General features: G+C 40.6%; 1 protein-coding gene across 1 annotated transcript in view; it reads right to left on the minus strand.

Annotated features, from left to right (window-relative positions):
- Window positions 1-764: 764 nt before the first annotated feature.
- Window positions 765-20,859, minus strand: part of LOC307166563 (polyunsaturated fatty acid lipoxygenase ALOX15B-like) — a gene marked incomplete at both ends in the record, with an annotated part of 30,304 nt that continues 10,209 nt past the window's right edge. Inside the window, 17 exons of the mRNA XM_079885008.1 lie at window positions 765-1,223; window positions 1,410-1,628; window positions 2,365-2,532; window positions 2,811-2,981; window positions 6,145-6,245; window positions 6,684-6,805; window positions 7,167-7,336; window positions 7,691-7,777; window positions 9,891-10,094; window positions 10,525-10,668; window positions 10,781-10,950; window positions 12,139-12,242; window positions 13,169-13,295; window positions 16,578-16,679; window positions 19,640-19,844; window positions 20,108-20,258; window positions 20,375-20,380. Of these exons, the coding sequence (XP_079741134.1) occupies window positions 765-1,223; window positions 1,410-1,628; window positions 2,365-2,532; window positions 2,811-2,981; window positions 6,145-6,245; window positions 6,684-6,805; window positions 7,167-7,336; window positions 7,691-7,777; window positions 9,891-10,094; window positions 10,525-10,668; window positions 10,781-10,950; window positions 12,139-12,242; window positions 13,169-13,295; window positions 16,578-16,679; window positions 19,640-19,844; window positions 20,108-20,258; window positions 20,375-20,380 (2,710 nt within the window). The remainder of the gene's footprint in view (window positions 1,224-1,409; window positions 1,629-2,364; window positions 2,533-2,810; window positions 2,982-6,144; window positions 6,246-6,683; window positions 6,806-7,166; window positions 7,337-7,690; window positions 7,778-9,890; window positions 10,095-10,524; window positions 10,669-10,780; window positions 10,951-12,138; window positions 12,243-13,168; window positions 13,296-16,577; window positions 16,680-19,639; window positions 19,845-20,107; window positions 20,259-20,374; window positions 20,381-20,859) is intronic.

Raw genomic sequence — 20,859 nt, forward strand, 5'->3', positions numbered from 1 at the left:
TAAAAACCCGGACAGTCACGTTTACCCGCTCTGCCCCCTGGTTTACAAACGAGCTGAGAGGGATGAAGAGGTCTGGCCGTGTCCTGGAGCGTGCCTGCAAAACATCTGACCTGACGGTGCATAAGTTGGCCTACCGGGAACATCGTAGGGCTTATGCCAAAGCACTCTCCAAGGTTAGGTCAGAACACTACTCAACACTTATAAACAACAACCCAGGTAACTCCAAAAAAACTGTTCTCCACAATAAATCACATCATCAAACCACAGATCTCCTCATTCTACAGTCCAACCGATATAAATTGCAACCGGTTTCTTGATTTTTTTACATCAAAAACTGACATTATTCGCTCTTCATTTCCACTTCTAATTAGCACTTCACTAGACCTGCCCGCAACACCCATCGCTCAAACCCTATCACAACTGTCCCCCACAACGCAGCAGGAGGTCGAGAACATCATCTGTAAATCCAAAACATCCACTTGCCGCCTTGATCCCCTCCCATCTCCTCTGCTTAAAACTCACACTAACTCTATCAGTTTCCTCATAACCAAAATAATAAACATGTCCGTAGAGACAGGCTATGTTCCCACCTCCCTCAAAACTGCTCTCATCAAACCCCTCCTCAAAAAACCCACCCTGGACCCTACACCACTGTCGAATTACAGACCAATTTCTAATCTCCCATTCATCTCCAAACTCCTGGAAAAAGTTGTTTCCACCCAGCTCCATAATCATCTCAAATCCAACAGGCTATATGAGAAATTTCAATCTGGTTTTCGTCCCTCCCACAGCACAGAAACTGCTCTTATCAGAGTCACCAGCGATTTGCTGATGGCTTCTGATTCCGGTTCCACATCCCTCGTCATTTTTCTCGACCTCTCTGCTGCGTTTGACACTGTAGACATCACATTCTCCTGCACCGACTTCAGCACTACACAGGTCTCTCTGGTACTGCCCTGAAATGGTTTCACTCCTACCTCACTGATAGAACCGAGTATGTAGCTCTGGGGGATGTAAAATCCAGACCCCACACTGTCACCTGTGGGGTCCCCCAGGGCTCCGTACTCGGTCCAACCCTCTTCACCATTTACATGCTCCCCTTGGGTCGTGTCGTCAGCAGGCATGGAGTTAATTTCCACTGCTATGCTGACGACACACAACTCTACCTTCAAGTCACTCCCTTTAGCTCCCCCTCTGCCACGGCTGCCCGCCTTAGCTCCTGCCTGGAGGAGATAAAGGCGTGGATGAGTCAAAACTTCCTACAGCTGAATGGCTCCAAAACAGAGGCCATTCAAACTGGAACCGTTCATCAACTCCGCTCCTCTCCAATCACCACTGTTTCACTCTTTGGACACACCACTACCCTCTCTCCCTCTGTTACTAACCTAGGGGTAAAATTTGACCCCCACCTTTCCTTCGACAGTCATGTCACCTCCATTTGCAAAACTGCATTCTTTCACCTCTGCAATATTTCCAAACTGCGCTCCTCCCTCTCCCTTTCTGCTGCAGAGAAGCTCGTCCATGCTTTTGTCTCCTCCAGGCTGGACTACTGTAATGCACTCCTCATCGGGATTCCTGGCAGGAGCCTTCAAAAACTCCAGTATGTTCAGAACAGCGCTGCCAGGGTCCTGATGAGGGTGCGAAAACATGAGCACATCACCCCCATCCTCCGTTCACTGCACTGGCTCCCCATTCAGTCCCGCATAGAATATAAGGTTCTCCTTCACACCCATCACTGTCTACACGGTGCGGCCCCCACTTACCTCACTGAGTTGCTCACACCAAATTCATCAACCAGAACCCGGTCAGGCCAACAGCACCGTCTGGTCATGCCCAGGACACGGCTCAAAACAATGGGCGACAGGGCATTTCAAGTCGCTGCTCCCTGCCTGTGGAACGCCCTCCCAGACCACCTCAGGTCCCCGCAGACAGTGGACACATTCAAAAAAGGACTAAAAACCCACCTTTTTACACAGGCGTATTTTAACAGCTAAATGCTTGTTTTTAGTCCCGTTTTTTAACATGTTGTGTTTTTATTGTATACTGTATTGTTTTTAATTATGTTGTACTGTAGCACTTTGAGATTTGGTGTCAAATGTAAAGTGCTTTATAAATTAAATTTATTATTATTATTATTATTACTAGGTGGCACCACAGCTGTAAAAACATATATCATAATCCACAAGTTTAAAAAAATGCACCACACATTAAGCAGAGCCTTTCACATCATTTTTTATTTTCTCTGAAAGGCAACATCCATGATTCACTTTGATTTATTATTCCTTTGGTCTTTATTTTTATTGGCAAAGCTATTAATAGAAAGACAAATGTATTAAGGACTACTGTATCCTTTCAAATGGCTACACTGTTGTCCACATTTTTGGGATTCAGATAGGTGTAGGGAAGCTCCAACTTCTTGTTCCGCTTCTCGATGAGATCTGACAACTCCCTCAGATCCTCTTGAAAATATTCAATGAGCTTGCAGGGGACCTCTTCATCATACAGATTTTCAGGGAAATATCCCAGAGGGTACTACGGACAGAGTATCAAGATTGTAATCATAAATAACATGTTGATAAGAAACATGTTTATAGCTATGTTTAACACACTACATATGACAGCACACTAATACTCTGTAAGAGCCCACTGCAACACTATGCTTACAGTTTGCTAAATCTCCTTTGTAATGTAACAGTCAGGTAATGCAAACTACAGGAATGAAAGCAGTGTAAGTGAGCCATTGTCATCCAGAGTAATATGACACCATTTTGCAGTCTTTTAACATGTGCCCTGATGGTGTGAAAACTCACATGGTCTGCAGAGTCCTTGCTCAGGAGTTTCAGGACAGCCATCCCATTCACCGTCGTGCCCACATCAGGTAGGGTCTCCAGAATCGTGTGCTCAGTGGTCTGGCCTTTCTCGTTGGGAGGGGGCTTTCTGAGGGCAGCGGGGTAGTTAGGCATCCAGCCGCCAAAGTCAAACTGGGGGGAAAGAATTTGTGTGAAATGTGATATATCAGTCAAATATTCATAAAGAATAACAAGAGCGCATAATTCACATTACTTAGGCCATGGAAAGTGGATATGGACAGGTTTTTCTCGTCGTCCTGGGCTACTTGCACTAGGGCAATGGTTCTCAAACTTTTTAGTCATGTCCCCCTAAAACACTTTAAAACAGTCTGGTGACAAGTCAACGGTCTTAAGAAGAACGATTCAGTGGAATTGGCGATCGGTGCTGCTTTATCAAGGCAGAGCGCCAACCACTATTCACGCACTTGAAAGCCGCTGTAACGGCTGTGTTGCTTTTCTGCTGATCTCCTGCGCCAGCTCTGCAGTATCCGTGCACCCCCACACTTAAGAGAACCGCTACCCTAGGGGGTTAAAGCTTCTTGAGGTAATGTTAATAACAGAAACAGTTTAAAGCAGAGTCTGCGAATATGGGTTTGTGAAAGGTTGTTGACATTTGAGCTCAATAGCCAATCAAATGAAAACCCTCCCCTTCATTCTGCTAAAGCTTGATCGGCTGGGATTGTTTATGGCTCGGTCCAAACCTCTATGTTTGTTTTCCGTTCTCAGAGCCAGAACAACAGAGGGTTTTTTGAGCTCGAACGCTGAATGTCACTGTAGGTTGCAGTAGAGATGAAACAAGATCTAAGTGCAGCAGTCTTAAACTTTAATTTCAAGAACAAACTCAAATCTTGACAAAACAGAATGTCATGATCAGGAATAGAACAACCAACTAAACAAGACGTTAGAACTGACAACTGGATTCGACTAAACAGGGCTTAAGTACACCACAAACAGAGGAACTAATGAGACTAATTAACAAGACACACCTAAACTAAACAAAGGACTCTAATCAAATCTGTAATGGAGGAAATCATGGAACGGGGGAAGACTGAACTAATTAAAGCCAGGTCAATGGTGTCAAATGCAGCACTAAGATCGAGTAACACTAATAGAGAGATACAACCACGATCAGATGATAAGAGCAAATCATTTGTGACTCTAACGAGAGCAGTCTCGGTACTATGGTACGGTCTAAATCCTGACTGGAAATCCTCACAGATATCATTTCTTTCTAAAAAGGAACATAGTTGTGAGGATACCGCCTTTTCTAATATCTATGACAGAAAAGGTATGTATTAATATGTATTAAACCTAGTATGTATTAATAATGGGGATGGTACAAGAATAAATGTTATAAATGGGAAGGAGACAACAGTTGATAATACAGTAGTATCTGAATTATTAGCAGGGGTATGTTAGTGGGAAGTTAAAAAACAAAACACGATTGGGAGTACAATAAGGCTACCGAACAAGCCACTGAACTGCCCCTCCAAACCCCCCACAGGCTATCTGAGTTTGAGACTGACTTAAAACAAAGAGAAGTCGCAATTCACACTTAAATCACTATTCTAGACATTAGCATTAGGCTATTAAAGTGTTGATAATGAAGGAATTAAATGATTTAGGCTACATGTAAGTAATATTTCTATCATAAAAGTTTATTAACTAAAGAATTAAAGAATTGAAGAATTAAAACGCTACTTCGATTTGGGCCAGCTTTTTCCAAGCAAAACTAAATACAATCTTCAAACGCATGTTCATTTGTTGTCATGAACAAAACGTTCAACTCAATATTAACAACTTAATATCTTTGGTTCCTTACAACCAGGGTGCATGCGATTTGTGAATAAAGCGTTTTTTGTTTGTTTGTTTTTTAAAATTAAATCTCGAACCACAGTGCTTCGTGGTGCTGCTGTTAAACTAAATAACATTTAGGCCTATCGAATAATTAAATGGAACTAAAGCAACATTTCGATAAATTATTTGGATAAATGAATTATTTGATCTGTTTTTACATTTTAATTCAGGGTGATTTGCATTTAATTAGAGCAAGATTTTCACTCTTGCCTTGTCCTTTCCTAATTGGAAAGCGCTCGCATGATAGCTAAACATGTTTGAGTATATCCTCTGTAGGCCTACCTCTCGGTTTCATATGGATTACATAATCAGATAACATTTATTTAATATATAGACATTTAAAGGCTTTAGAGATAGCCTTTTTCTGATCGTGACTGAGCTGAGGCAAGTGGCCTCAGATGGGCCAATCACACCTAAGACCGCTCTAAAAAGACATGTCGGCATAATATCCGCTGGTGAGGTAGTCGGTTTCAGTTTTGAAATGAACTCTATCAATTTATTAAGATCAATTGGATTAAAATTTGTTTGACATTATTAGGGGCAGGATTGGAAGAATTAGAAGCATGATAGGCACTAGGAATACAAAAAAATATAGAACCTCAATCTTATTCCTGAAAAAATCTAGAAATTTTACACACAACTCGGGGGTAGCATCTGGATGTGAAGAAGGCTTAGGGTTAACCACTTTATTAAAAGTATTAAACAGTACTTTTGGATTATGTGAATTTTTAGTTATAAAATCTGAGAGGTATTCAATTGTAGCTGCTTTGACAGCGCACTGATAGGTAGACTTGAAAATCTCCAAGGAGACATGTAGCCTATCCTTTTTCCATTTCCATTCTGCTTTACGGCACTCCTGCCTGAGAACACGATTAATGACCTGTTTCCAATTAATGTCATACAGAAAGCTGATGTGCTGATTGAGATCCTTCAGTCATTTTATAGGATTCAGATGATGGGATTAGAAGTGAATTTCTGCTGGGCACCAGCTCATGTAGGAGTAAAAGGGAATGAGATCGCAGATGAGTGTGCAAAAGAAGCAACAAATAAAGCTGACACACTGCAGGACTGAGATTCAAATCTTCTGACAGTGGTAAAATGTGATCGCAAGGGTCACATGTCAAACTAGCGATCAAAGACTTCAGATTTTAGCCAAGGATCAGAGGAATCTTTTAGGATTTGCTAAATTTGTCTCAGACGGCCAAATCGTGGCCAAAATCGCACAGTGTGGGCTCGGCTTAACACACAGACCGCAAAACACTGGAACAGAACTATACACATGAATCAAGACACATGAATACGTGACACTGAACGCACAGCTAGAGGAATGTGTGGAGCAATTCGCTGGATTTGAGAAAAAGTGTATGAGATTAGGATCACGGAGTGCAGCTTTAATGGCTCTGTGTGATTGGAAGTGAATTGACTTGTACTAACTGACCTGTCCACTGTTTACAGCGGCATGTTGGGCTGATGCAGTGAAGATCACCATGGTGACAAACTTGATAAGCTCTTTCAGTGTCTGAAAAGATGATGGTATTCCTGGGAAGAAGAATGAAAGGCTGTTTCTGTGAGGAACTCAGTTTAGGATATTTATACATGCACACACTCACACACTCACACACAGAAATGGAAAGTGGAGCGATAAACCAAACTAAATTTGACTATTGACCTGGTTCAATTATTTTTCATAAAAGAGTGAATTACAGTGAGGTTTACAAAAATCAATATCAAATATCAAAAATGATAGATTTTCCATCTAATCTATCTATCTATTCTATCAATGATTATATATATCTTATGCTGTGCAAATACTAATCTGAACACACACACACAAAAGAAAGGAAACGTTTGTTGGATTAAATGTCCTAATATGGAAACAATTCCGTTGGAAATGCACTCATTGGTCTAGACACTTTATTTATCCCACCAGAAATCACACTTGCAGCATCTTCAACTGATAACGGACTGATAACAGACCTGAGGAATGTCTTTCCAGGAAGCCATTGGTGAATATCTCACTGATCCAGCGCTGCAGCTCTGTGTCCTTCTGCACGTGTGCATCACGATGATAGTAGTGTGGCAAGAGAGCTGCAACAAACCTGTAAGCAAACTCACAGTCAGATGTTTTCCAGGTTTACATATTTACAGCTTTACTTTTGTTGTAGATTTGCTTTGCATTTATTTCTTAAGCAGGAATTTATTCAAAGTGACTTACAACACAGTTGATGTGCAGCATGTGCTCACTGACTAATAAACCCATGAACCTGTATAATTGACATTGTATTTGTTGAAATATGAATCAGAAATTGCACCAGGATGTAAAACTGGATGTATTATGTAACACACACACACACACAGAGAGAGAGAGAGAGAGAGAGAGAGAGAGAGAGAGAGAGAGAGAGAGAGAGAGCATAATGCCTATCAATAAAACACTAGACTAAACTCCACTGGTAGTCATACTTGTTGATGATATTCCACAGTTTCATCCCATCATCTCTGTAGTAGTAGCAGGGCACAGTCTCCAGGCCTCTCTCAGAGATGTTATCGGGAAGACAGAGGGCGCTGTAGGTCAGGGAGGCAGTAGCACGCTTCAGCAACTTCTCCAATGACTCTCCACCTACTCCTGCATTCTAAGAGTGGTATCAGTAACGGAGAGAAGACATGACAAAGTTAGGTTAAAGGCTACTGTATAACACAGTTCTGTCACCACAAATCCCATAATAATTTCCACATTTTTAAATAAAAAATAATACATTTAGTAAAAGCAATATAGCAATCTTTTTCCAGCAATCTTTAGCAATCTACTGTTCAAGAAGTCAGTCATCACAGAAAGCATTAAAGAGCCATTAATGTATTTTTTTTTTTTACCAATCTTACAAGATATGTTTTCAGGTACACAGGATAGTGAACTGAATTCAACAGTGTATTGGATTATAATTGAAGACTGAACTTTTAGTGCCTCTTTAACCATGACATATGCATACCACTGTAATGGCCCCATCCTTGGATATCAGTTTATTCCGGGCCATGATGTTGATCTGGAGCGTGTATCGCATATGGGGAAAGAGGAGCTACAGAAGGAAAAGTATGTAAGAGATTAGCATTCACTGCCTTCACATTCTTTGAAGATAAAAATATATGAATGAAGAATGAATTTTAATTTCTTGTCTGTGAGTGCGTGTGCTATTGCACCTGCGTGTGTGTACCTGTACCCGCAAGCCTGCTTTTGTGTGTGACTTCCTTAATTCCATTCCAGTTATTCTTACATGAATTACAGAATAATTCAATTTTTTGAGAGAATGGTAAGAGGGAGGTGAATGGGTTTGAGTAACCTTGTACCTAATGTACTGTGTAGTCTGTGACCACAGGCTTTAGATATCTCAGTCTCGCTCTCCAAAAGGCAAATAATGAAGGGCAGGCTTTTTCACAATGCCACATCTCTGAGGTCAAATAAACAGCTGTGACCACAGACTACAGCTGGAAAACTCCCCTGCCGTCTAATAGTATAGAAGTAACCTACATTATTTAACTCTCTATCATTCTTCCTCTGTACAGTGAGGAAAATAAGTATTTGAACACCCTGCTATTTTGCAAGTTCTCCCACTTGGAAATCATGGAGGGGTCTGAAATTGTCATCGTAGGTGCATGTCCACTGTGAGAGACATAATCTAAATAAAAAAATCCAGAAATCACAGTGTATGATTTTTTAACTATTTATTTGTATGATACAGCTGTAAATAAGTATTTGAACACCTGAGAAAATCAATGTTAATATTTGGTACAATAGCCTTTGTTTGCAATTACAGAGGTCAAACGTTTCCTGTAGTTTTTCACCAGGTTTGCACACACTGAGGAGGGATGTTGGCCCACTCCTCCACACAGATCTTCTCTAGATCAGTCAGGTTTCTGGGCTGTCGCTGAGAAACACGGAGTTTTAGCTCCCTCCAAAGATTCTCTATTGGGTTTAGGTCTGGAGACTGGCTAGGCCACGCCAGAACCTTGATATGCTTCTTACAGAGCCACTCCTTGGTTATCCTGGCTGTGTGCTTCGGGTCATTGTCATGTTGGAAGACCCAGCCTCGACCCATCTTCAATGCTCTAACTGAGGGAAGGAGGTTGTTCCCCAAAATCTCGCAATACATGGCCCCGGTCATCCTCTCCTTAATACAGTGCAGTCGCCCTGTCCCATGTGCAGAAAAACACCCCCAAAGCATGATGCTACCACCCCCATGCTTCACAGTAGGGATGGTGTTCTTGGGATGGTACTCATCATTCTTCTTCCTCCAAACACGTTTAGTGGAATTATGACCAAAAAGTTCTATTTTGGTCTCATCTGACCACATGACTTTCTCCCATGACTCCTCTGGATCATCCAAATGGTCATTGGCAAACTTAAGACGGGCCTTGACATGTGCTGGTTTAAGCAGGGGAACCTTCCGTGCCATGCATGATTTCAAACCCTGACGTCTTAGTGTATTACCAACAGTAACCTTGGAAACGGTGGTCCCAGCTCTTTTCAGGTCATTGACCAGCTCCTCCCGTGTAGTTCTGGGCTGATTTCTCACCTTTCATAGGATCATTGAGACCCCACGAGGTGAGATCTTGCATGGAGCCCCAGTCCGAGGGAGATTGACAGTCATGTTTAGCTTCTTCCATTTTCTAATGATTGCTCCAACAGTGGACCTTTTTTCACCAAGCTGCTTGGCAATTTCCCCGTAGCCCTTTCCAGCCTTGTGGAGGTGTACAATTTTGTCTCTAGTGTCTTTGGACAGCTCTTTGGTCTTGGCCATGTTAGTAGTTGGATTCTTACTGATTGTATGGGGTGGACAGGTGTCTTTATGCAGCTAACGACCTCAAACAGGTGCATCTATTTTAGGATAATAAATGGAGTGGAGGTGGACATTTTAAAGGCAGACTAACAGGTCTTTGAGGGTCAGAATTCTAGCTGATAGACAGGTGTTCAAATACTTATTTGCAGCTGTATCATACAAATAAATAGTTAAAAAATCATATATTGTGATTTCTGGATTTTTTTATTTAGATTATGTCTCTCACAGTGGACATGCACCTACGATGACAATTTCAGACTCCTCCATGATTTCCAAGTGGGAGAACTTGCAAAATAGCAGGGTGTTCAAATACTTATTTTCCTCACTGTATGTCAAACCAACTCATGCGCGATACCTTGTGGAGAGGATGTGAAGAGGGAAGATTGCGCAACGTGGCCACGGTGAACACCTCCGCCAGCAGGTGAGTCCTCAGCAGGTGAAAGTTGACCTCGTGAACGGCAAACTCTGCGTTTCGGACGAAGATCTTGGCCAGTCTCCAGTCGGCCTCTGAATCCGTTGGGAGGAAGATGGGGTTGTGTTTGCTGGGCTTTTGCCTTAACTGTGCACATTACATTTGAACATCCGTGAAAATGGTACAAAGGGAATCTGAGTAATTATTTTTAAAGACATTGACATCTTAAAAAAAGATTTAATGTTTAATCATTCAGACAAGTTTGCTTACTCATCAGTTGTACATTATATATCACCTTTACTTTGTTTCTTTGTAATAATTCGGTTATTTACCTCATCTTTCAAGATTTATTCATCTGTATTTAATTTAATAAAGACTGACGAGGTAGTTCTGTTTCGGTTAAAGCACTTCAACGTCACCCTGGGATATCGCTTCTTGAGCATTTCCCAGCTGAAGCCGATTCTAATCCCTCTACATGCTCAAGGAGCGATATCCCATACAGCGTGATGTCTTGTGAAAGAGCCGAGGTTTTATTCATAACCTGTGGATTTCTGCACTCCGGATGCAAGACACGCACCTGAATGGCGATGGGCAGCATCATGCCTTGAGGGTTGCAGTACAGCAGGACCAGGGGAGCCGTGAGATACTGCTGCCTGTCATCGACAACATTCCCCACCAGCCCGTCCAACATCTCATAGTCAGACAAGAAGATGTTCCCTTTCTGGGTATGGGGGTAGATCACACCAAAGAATGAAGAAACACAGGAAATTAGACAAAACCAAAGCAAACCAGACCCAGTCATTCCAAGTCATTGCCAGTAGCAAGTAGCGTACCTTCATCTCCTGCTCCAAGCTGCTCCCTCTTAGAGAGTCTTTGACCATGTCATCTGTGACGGGGAAGTTCTCAGGCAGAGTTGAGCAGCGCTGGATCATCATGGGATTGAGGCCATTCAGAAACTGGTAGCCAAAGAACTCGTCCTCATCCCAGTGCTCCTGGCAGTATTCTGCAAAGCATGCTGTGTCAGAACATATCCCTTACGGAACGAAAATATATTTCCAATATATGAATGATCAACATATTAAATGGTTTAACAGTATATTTGAAAATACACAGAATAATATAATGTTAATATAATACAATGTATTGAATAATACATAAGGAATTGCCGCTTTTCATATATTGAAAAATATCAACATATGTACTAATATATCATAATGTATGTAACTTTATATTCAGTAATACACTTCATAATATATAGATGTATACGTGATTAGATATGGTACTGCATGTGTAATATATTGCAGATATATTAATAATTACTCATACAGCTTAAACACACAAATATATATATATATAGAGAGAGAGAAATATAGAATGTAATATATTTCTTATATATTTTTTTATTATTTATTCAAGCTAATTAACAAAAGCACAAGCACACCTGCATGTACTAATGTATTCAGCCAAGAGACTATCACTGTGCTCAGGAATTCACAGCCATTACTTTGTTAAATATAATAATTATAGTTTAAATGATCTATGGCCAATCATCAACCGAACCACAGGCTCTACTCTTCAGCACAATGGTAACTCCAAAAACTCAGATATACCAGAAAACCTTTCTAATTAAAAAATAATAGAACAATAAACACTAACAGATCTCAGCCCTATATTAATATTGACCAGAACACATTAAATAACACTTAATTTGAACATTTGCTCTCCTTTAACAGTCAGAAGAAAATCATGCTGGGAACTAGAAATCTGTTGTAACTCATTCCATGAATGTGTGTGTGTGTGTGTGTGTGTGTGTGTGTGTGTGTGTGTGTGTGTGTGTGTGTGTGTATAAACCATAGTACATTCACATTTATATGGGAAAATGTATGTGCAATATATGTACACAATAAAGGGTAAAACTTTGTGAATATTACATGTAATGCTATTTTTGTCTTCATTTATAAATATTTATGTTCATTAATATATAGCCATGCATGGTCAATGCATATATTGCAGTATGTTGAAAAATATAGGCACTAGTTTCCCATATATGGGAATTTATTATGTAATATATCAAATTATATTTTGCAGTATATTACCATACATTTTTGTTCCGTAAGGGATGCTACAGTACAGACAGTAATTTATTTGCAATACAGTCATTTTGAACAGTTCATTCATGTAAGATGAGTACCAATGGTTTTCGATCTGTTTTCACAAAGGATTGCTTCCAGTTGGCTGATGCTTTCCCACGATCTTCTGCAGTCAGCTAATCCAGTTAGCTTCAGAGCAGCTAACCTGCACACAGAATACACAGGTACACAGTGCAAACATTAATAGTGTAACTAGCCTTGATATACTACCTATGGTCCATCCTAGCTTTAGTTGTGAGCATCTTTGTAGTTACTATTAGATATTATATCATTACTGTCTTCGAGACAAAGTTATTTTGCGAATGCCATCCACTTCCATGCAGAATACACTGAATATACATGGATCATGTTTTTAAATCACCACAGTTAATTTTTAACTAAAGCATACTTAAAATTAAATCTAACTATAAATATTCAGCATTTCCACCAGTGCAATCTATCACTAAAAAACACACCATATTTAGGCTAACCTACAAACAGAAAATATTGATACAGTCCATTGTCCTAACAATAATGGTGAAATGGTTAAGCTTGCTGTCGTGGGCTTACTAACGAACTTTCTAAATGCGTCTCTAGAGTTACCATTACATTGTAGCCTGGATGGCAGCAGAACTTAGCCCCGTCCACAACATTTGAGGTCGGGAAGTTCGGTCTGGACTTGATCCGTTGTGGAGCAACTATGCTCGAACCAGAGCTGATCGGACCAATCAAATTGTCAGGGCGGGCTTTATACGATGATGGACAGATGATCAACAGTAACGTAATCATCCACGTCACCAAAGAGCGCCTGGGTTGAATTTGTTAACAACAAAGATGGTTGCCGCTGGAGAATTGAGATGAGTAGATTCCGCCATCGCATCTGTTATAGAAGACATCGACAACAGCGCATTCATTTGAAAAGAGGAACAGAGAACCGCGATCAAGGCATTTGTCGATCGGAAAGAAGAACATACATCACTTACTCCGTTGCTCTGATTGGTTGTAGGTCTATCCAATTGAGTGCAGAGACATTTTCTTTCCTGGTTCGGTTGAAACACGCCCCATAATCACAGCCCAGTGGAGCAGTCTCACCCCGGATTTCCACCAACTGCGGAACGCTGTGGATCGGCTCCGCTGCGTGTCGGCTCCGTGCTCCGCTGTCCGTCAATACCCACCAGGTCCAGATTTGTTGCGGAACGGCTGCGGCCATGACTGACAGCTGAGGTCACGAGGACCCACGAGATCTCATGAATTCACGTATGATCGCGCGATATAAGTGCTGAATCGCTGCAGAGCTCTCCGGCATCCGGCAAAAATAGAAGCTCTGCGTATCTGCTCCGGAGGGCTGCGGATCGCCGGAGTCGGAACGCAGCCGTTCCGCAGTCAGTGAAAATACACACATTGACTTTAATGGAAACCTATTGACTCCGCCGCCGTTCCGCAGTTGGTGGAAATTAGGGGTTAGACTCACATTCTGACTAGAATCTGAGTATGACGACATCAGGCTAATACATTGGGTAGCCTACTTTGAGTATACATGGTGAATCCTTGAAAAATGTGTTGCCCACCACTACTAGCGCTGCACACGAGGCGACTCGCAACAGGTGTCCAAAGTTGAGTGTGATTGTGTTCATGTGTGTTGGAGTAGACTACGTTTTTCTTGGCTTGTTTGCAGTTCTTTTTATCCTTATTTTTTTACTTTTTATATCATTTATTTATTTTATTATTCCGTGATGGTTCTAAGGAAGATAGGGATCATATCTTTGCTGGTTTTAGTACTTTTACTCAACTTGGCTGCAGGAACATTACCGAACCGGATCCAATACACACAAGATTTTCTCCTTGAACTGAATACAGGCAGCTTGGTGTCGAGGCAACTTGCAAATTCTCCCCTGTTTAAGGACATTATGGCTTATAATAACTGCCAGCACTTCAGTTCTGAAGAAGATGGCAGGACTCGAAGGAAAATACGGAAAAGGGGCAAAAAGGGTGGCGTGAGGCAGCGCGTGAGAATCTTAACCAGGAAGTCTGCCTCTACCCTCAATAGTCCTGGCTAATGTCCAATCACTGAAAAAAAAAGGTGGATGAACTGCAGGCACGAGTATCGTACACACTGGAGTTAAGAGATGCGTGTGTGTTAGCCTTCACTGAGACGTGGCTGACGGACGTAGACATGTATTCTATCATTGACATCGATGGATTCGGGGTACCAGTATGTCTCGATCGCGATCCATGTACGACGGGGAGGTGGAGTATGTTTTTATATTAACCCAAGATGGTGTAATAATGTGACGGTACGGGAGAAAATTTGCCTACCGGACATTGAGCTATTGACAATTTCGGTGAGACCATACTACTTGCCAAGGGAATTTCCTCAAGTGTTTCTGTCTGTTGTGTATATTCACCCTAAGGCTAATACTAAAAATGCAAATGAGGTGTTGTTCTCCGTGTTACAAAGACTTCAGTCCATCTCACCTGATGCCCCATGTCTTGTTATGGGTGATTTTAACCGCATTAACTGCAACAAAACACTTAGCCATTTTCATCAGTACACCACTTGTCACACTCAAGGAAATAAGACTCTTGACTTATGTTATGGATCTATACGTGGGGCATACAGATCCGTTTCTGGGACCCCATTGGGCTCCTCTGACCACAGTGTGGTGCACCTGTTCCCAACATATGGCGAAATGCAGGAGTCCGAAGGTTTTAAATGATTTTAGACTGGTAGCCCTCACCTCTTTGGTGATGAAAACATTTGAGAAAATCGTGAGAGAGGAGATATTGAAGCATGTAGAAGACAATTTAGATCCTCTCCAGTTTGCGTATAGAGCAGGGAGGGGTGTTGAGGATGCCATAACTACTCTTGTACATTTAGTAGCTCAACATCTGGAGACCCCAAAAACAAGGGCACGACTAGCTTTCATCGATTTCTCATCCGCATTTAACACAATTAGGCCACATGTGTTAGCCGATAAACTTGTCAGACTATTTAACCTTGATCTTAATTTAGTAGGATGGATTGTCAATTTCTTATCGAACAGGACTCAGTGTGTGAGAGTCAATGGTTTGCTTTCTTCCAAGTTATGTTCTTCCACTGGTTCCCCTCAAGGGTGTGTTCTTTCCCCTCTGCTTTTTATTTTGTACACAAATGACTGTAGGAGCACATTTGACAATAGGTATATGTTAAAGTTTGCAGATGATACTGTGATTGTGAGTCTTCTAGCAAATGAAGAGACAACTCATGGACCTGTGGTGGAGGATTTTGTCTCTTGGTGTGCAAATTGTAATCTAAATTTAAATATATCAAAGACCAAAGATATGATTGTAGATTTTGGAAAATTCAGCCTCTCCTACTGTTATAAATGGAAGGGACGATATCTTGGTATAGTGATTGATAACAAATTAAATTTTAATCCCAACACTGATGCTATTTGTAGAAAGGTTCAACAGCGTTTAACTCTTTTAAAGTATGTTCAGTGTTGATGACACTGTTTTATCAGAGTTTTATCGAATCTGTCATTTCTTACTCTGCCATTGTATGGTTTGATTGTATTAGCCTGTCCAATAGAAACAGAACGACTAAGCTGCTTAGGACTGCTTCTAAAGTAATTGGAGTTCAACAGATATTGCTCCAGGACATTGTTAAGAAACGGGTTGTTAAAAAAGCCTATTCAATAATCAACTGTCCATCACACCCATTACACAAAGAGTTTGTTATGCTCCCATCAGGCCGTAGAAATAGAGCAATGGGGGGGAAACCAAGAGGTTCAAAAACTCATTTATACAACTGCTATTTTAATGCTGAATAGTCTGTAACCATTGCCTTTTTTAACTTGTCTACTTGTGCGTTCTTGTGTTTATGTGATGTGTGGCACCTGTGCAAAAACTCATTTCCTAAGGGATAAATAAACTAAACTAAAATTATTGCAGTTAATTTTTGAATAAGGCATACTCCAAAGTAATCGGACACTGCCTCTACGTCACCAATATAACTTTTCTCCTTCATTTTCATGCAGAGTGAAACTACACTGATGGGAACCTGCTGATGCTACCAGTAACTGGGATCTGAAAGAGGAAGCCTATACGGCAAAGATTAGCCATGAATAGGCCTACTGTCCAAATTGCTTGTAATTGAAATTAAAATAGAATCGACACCTGTTCAGTTGTTTCCCTAAATTCTTATGGTTGTGTTGTTTTAAAAACCCAATATTGGGTCCAGCAGACCCGTGAACACTGAACAGTGTGTAACAAAGAGATGAACACTACAGGAGGGTTAAAATGACTGGGTCACTTACTGAGTTCCTGCGGTGAAGTCAAACTCGATTTCCTTTGTGAAAGAGAATTGGACTTCAGGTGGCAGAGCGTGGGGAGTGTCGCAATCGATAACTTTAGGCATGCCCTCAGCATACACGCGCCACCTGGGGGTAGAATATTCAGCTGTATTTCAGCAATTTCTCTGAATTTATTTTAATATAACACAGACACTTCGCTGTCACACCCGACTTGTTGCCCACCAACCTGAATAGCTTTTGTTGCTCCTCTAGCTCCCTCATCCTTTGTCTTTGGGCTATTGGGTTGGTGTCCTGGAACACAAGTGAAGCTGAAATGCAAATCCCAACATTAATTCACAATCTAAATTTGTTTATGTTTGCAACCGAAAAAAAATTTGAAAGAAAAAAATTATGCTATATTGTGTGTGTGTGTGTGTGTGTGTGTGTGTGTGTGTATATATATATTAGGGGTGGCACGGTACATGAAAAAATTCCAAACTGTTCGGTTCGCTTGTCTCGGTTCGGAGCGTGTGTGCGTCAGACAGTATACAAATAGACAGTAAAAGTGGAGTAAGGAGTGGTCACGTCACATGTAGAAATGGCAAGTGGGAGAGATAAGGAAGGCTGCCCGGAGTTGGAGGATGCGCCAGCGTCGTATAAGTCCGGTGTGTGGGAACATTTTGGATTTCATGCTACCTATGATGACAACGGAAATAAAACAGTAGATAGAACTGCGACTGTGTGCAAGCATTGTGCACTATGGATTCAATATGCTAATGGAACACTTCTAATATGTCAGTTCATCTGAGAAGACATCACGCCAATGTGTCGGTAGCAGTAGGAGAGAGCCAGTTAGGAAACAACTTCTACTGTCCTTTAAGCAACCTCTCAGTGATAAGTCGGACAGGGCAATAGCCATAACTAAAGCATTGGGGATGCTTATAGCAAAACATATGCAACCGTACAGGGTGATTGAGTGTGAAGGATTTCGTCAGCTGATGAAAGTACTCGAGCCGCGTTATAATATTCCCTCCCGCCGACACTTCGGCACCAATGTAATTCCAAAACTGTATGACGAGACATGAGGGGGAAATTGACAAAGAATTTTTTTTATCCTTTCAATTTTATAAACTTTTACAAACCCAGCCAATATAATCACAATGAACACATCCAAAATAAAATCTTTAACATATATAACAACTGCAAAGCGTCTAATTTGTAAACAAAATGATTTATGCACTAAATCCAGCATAAACTCCGGCACAATAAGCATATTTTTAAACTCTCAAAACAGACGTCACATCCCGAACCTCACAGCAATTGGCTGCCGACCGCGTTTTTCGCTTGATAATTGCATAAAGTCGAGAACGAACGGCCCAACCTTTTGACGCTCTCGGTCGCTCTCAACGCTTTCTCCGGTCCGCTGTCAATCCCAAAATGCACTGCGCGAGCGTGAAGCTCGACTTCCATAGGAATGAATTGAAAACGCTCGCTCCGCTCCGCTCGCACCGTGCCAGTGGACACGCACCGTTAAACTCAAACTTAACGACAGAATCAGCACGATCGGTGATTGTTGTAAAATGCAGTCTAGCTACTGTTGCTAAATTGCGGGACGCGTTAAATAATTAAAAGATATATTATTAGCACAAAAATCTGCGCAAGAGATGCTGTTCGCAAGGCGGCGCGCCCTCCGAAACAGACCGAGACGAGCAAATTATACTTTGGGTTTCAGGTGCGCATCTAAACGATCAAATGTACACAAAAGTATGTCAAAATGACCAGCTTGGAGATTCACTAAAAACAGTTTATGTCTTAAATGGACGTAGTTATGTAAATAGTTGGGAATATGGTGCATCAGTCGCCTATTAGATCTGAACTCGTCTTTTAGGGGGTCCGCAGTCTAATAAACAGGCTGACGATTGCGCCATTACTGCGAGAGAAACAACAAGCGAAAAATCACTCACAGCTCTTGAAAGAATAACTTAAGCTTTAAATTATGCAGTGTTATTTTACATTTGATTACTTTATTAGATTTCTTATTAGACCATACCTGAACAATAATGTTAGTAGACCTTCCTGAAATTAAAGCACTGTGTAGGCCTATATAATGTGTATCTTTGTTTAATTGTTTATCTTTTGTTTATCTATTGTTTATCTATTGTTTTATATATAAAACAAAAAGAACCGATAAGAATACAGTTAAAGTACCGGATCGATAAGATGTATCGGTAAGAGTAGGAATACCGTTAAATGCTCCGACAACAGCCCAGAGTCAGACGTCGAGGCTTATTACTGCAATGCGCTCTATTCTGGTCTCCCAAACAAATCCATCAAAAAATTACAATATATTCAAAATTCAGCCGCCCGGTTATTGACACATACAACTACTCGTCAACATATTTCCCCGGTACTCTTTGATTTGCATTGGCTGCCGATACAAGCACGTATCGAATTCAAAACATTGATTTTAACGTATAAAGCTATTCATGGGACGGCCCCTGCTTATCTCTGCAGTTTAGTCACGCTCTCTGCGGTCTTCCAGGTCATGCATCCTCCAGCAGCCTCGATATAAACTAAAGTCTATGGGTGGTCGAGCATTCTCGGTCTCAGCACCACGTCTATGGAATGCTCTACCACTGGAAATTAGAGACTCTCCAACGTTGGATTCTTTTAAGAATTCTTTAAAGACACACCTTTTTACAGCTGCTTACTGTAACTGAATGTGACTATTTTATTGTATTTTATTGTTGTTATTCTCTTTGTATATTGTAGCGCTTTGAGTCTAAGAAAAGCGCCTTAGAAATAAAATGTATTATTATTATTATTATTATTATAGACAACCCACATGAACCACTGAGCCACTGCCGCCCCCAATGCAATTTTTTTCTAAATATCATAACCATTTGTTAACAAACAAGTATTCATTACTTTAATGAGCTCATTGTTTCTGCATTCAATTATTACATTGTTTAAATTAATAAATTTTTCGCTAACTGTGATTTTGTATATGTACATTTCTGAAATCCATAACTTAGACAGTTTCCTCTGAGAACACATCCCTCTAAATTGTAATATGGACTCATGCACTTTCTGTAAAGCTGCTTCGAAATTATGTCTATTGCGAAAAGCGCTATACAAATAAATGTGAATTGAATTGAATTGAATTATAGATCATACAGAATTTGTTTTTGTTTTTTATGTAAAAATGCAAAAAGTTTTGTGTGATGGGTAGGGTTAGTGTAAGGGGACAAAATATACAGTTTGTACAGCTTGAAACTGGAGTGCCTACCTTTAGCAGGTCTTAAATAGAGCTTCTCGTCCCAGTCAAGCCAGCAGTAGCACGGAAACAAAACCTCATCACCTTCTGGCGTGTTGATTGTGATCTTATCGCAGAACCACTGGTCGTATAGAAGACCCATAAACGGCTTGGAGTAGAGCTTGACAGTTATGAGCTCTCCCAGGGACGCTTCACAGTGTATCTTAAATTCTTGCTCCTAAACAGACATATGTACAATGGCGTATAAGGGCCATTGTAGGTAAAACAAACAAAAAAAAAATATATATAATAATATGCAGTTGGGTTTAAAATTCAGAGAAGAAACTCCAGAATTTCCAATGCATTTTTTTTTGTCATTACTCCTAACTTTTTATCATAACTTTTATACTCACTCTTTCAACTATCTTCCAATAAATGTAGCATTGACTGATAGTTTTTAGTCCTAAACTCCATACTGTTGGTTTAATTGGGTGCACTTACCGATCCTTGCCAAAACCCATGAATGCAATTTAGATTCTGTTCCTCATTCTCAGCCTCAGTGCCACGCAGTTGGATGTAGATATGGCTGGAGGTGCCCGCCAAATGCCTATCTCCTGTGTATGCCGTTACTGTGTAGATCACCATGGCTGTTCTGCAAAGTAAAGGACAATGATTTTTAAGAGATAATACAAACATGATGAGACCACCAGAGAATATCATCACGTCAGAGAGGGAAAGAGAGTGTGTAAGTGAAAGAGAGAGTCTCACCTCTTACTGTAAGAGAAGTCACAATGTTTGTAAAGAGAAAGCAGTTTATGTCATGGAAATTACAATAAAAATGAAATACATTTTAATTGAACACTCCATTGCAAAAATCTTCAAAGTTTTCTTACCAGGTTTTTGCCAAAACAAGGACCTTGTTCCTTTCAAACTGACCTGAACAAGAAGAGGCCAAGCCTTTTATAACTCCCTTGTAATGTATTAAATTTCGTCATGGTCCAGTCTAAAGAGTAATAACTTCTTTTGTACAAATAAGGAAACGTCTTCAAACTTGAAGTTAATGATTGGTTGGAATGTGTCATAACTTTTGGATGTGCCAGAACTTTCTTCAGTTAAACAAAGCCAAAACTGAAGTCATTGCTTTTTGGAAACAAAGATGAAGTTCTCAAGGTGAACGCATACCTTCACTCTAGGGGTCAAACAACTAAAAATCAAGTCAGGAATCTTGGTGTGACACTAGAGTCAGACCTTAG

Source organism: Squalius cephalus (assembly GCF_949319135.1).
Source record: "Squalius cephalus genome assembly, chromosome: 1".
In the NCBI taxonomy this organism is placed as follows: Eukaryota; Metazoa; Chordata; class Actinopteri; order Cypriniformes; family Leuciscidae; genus Squalius; species Squalius cephalus.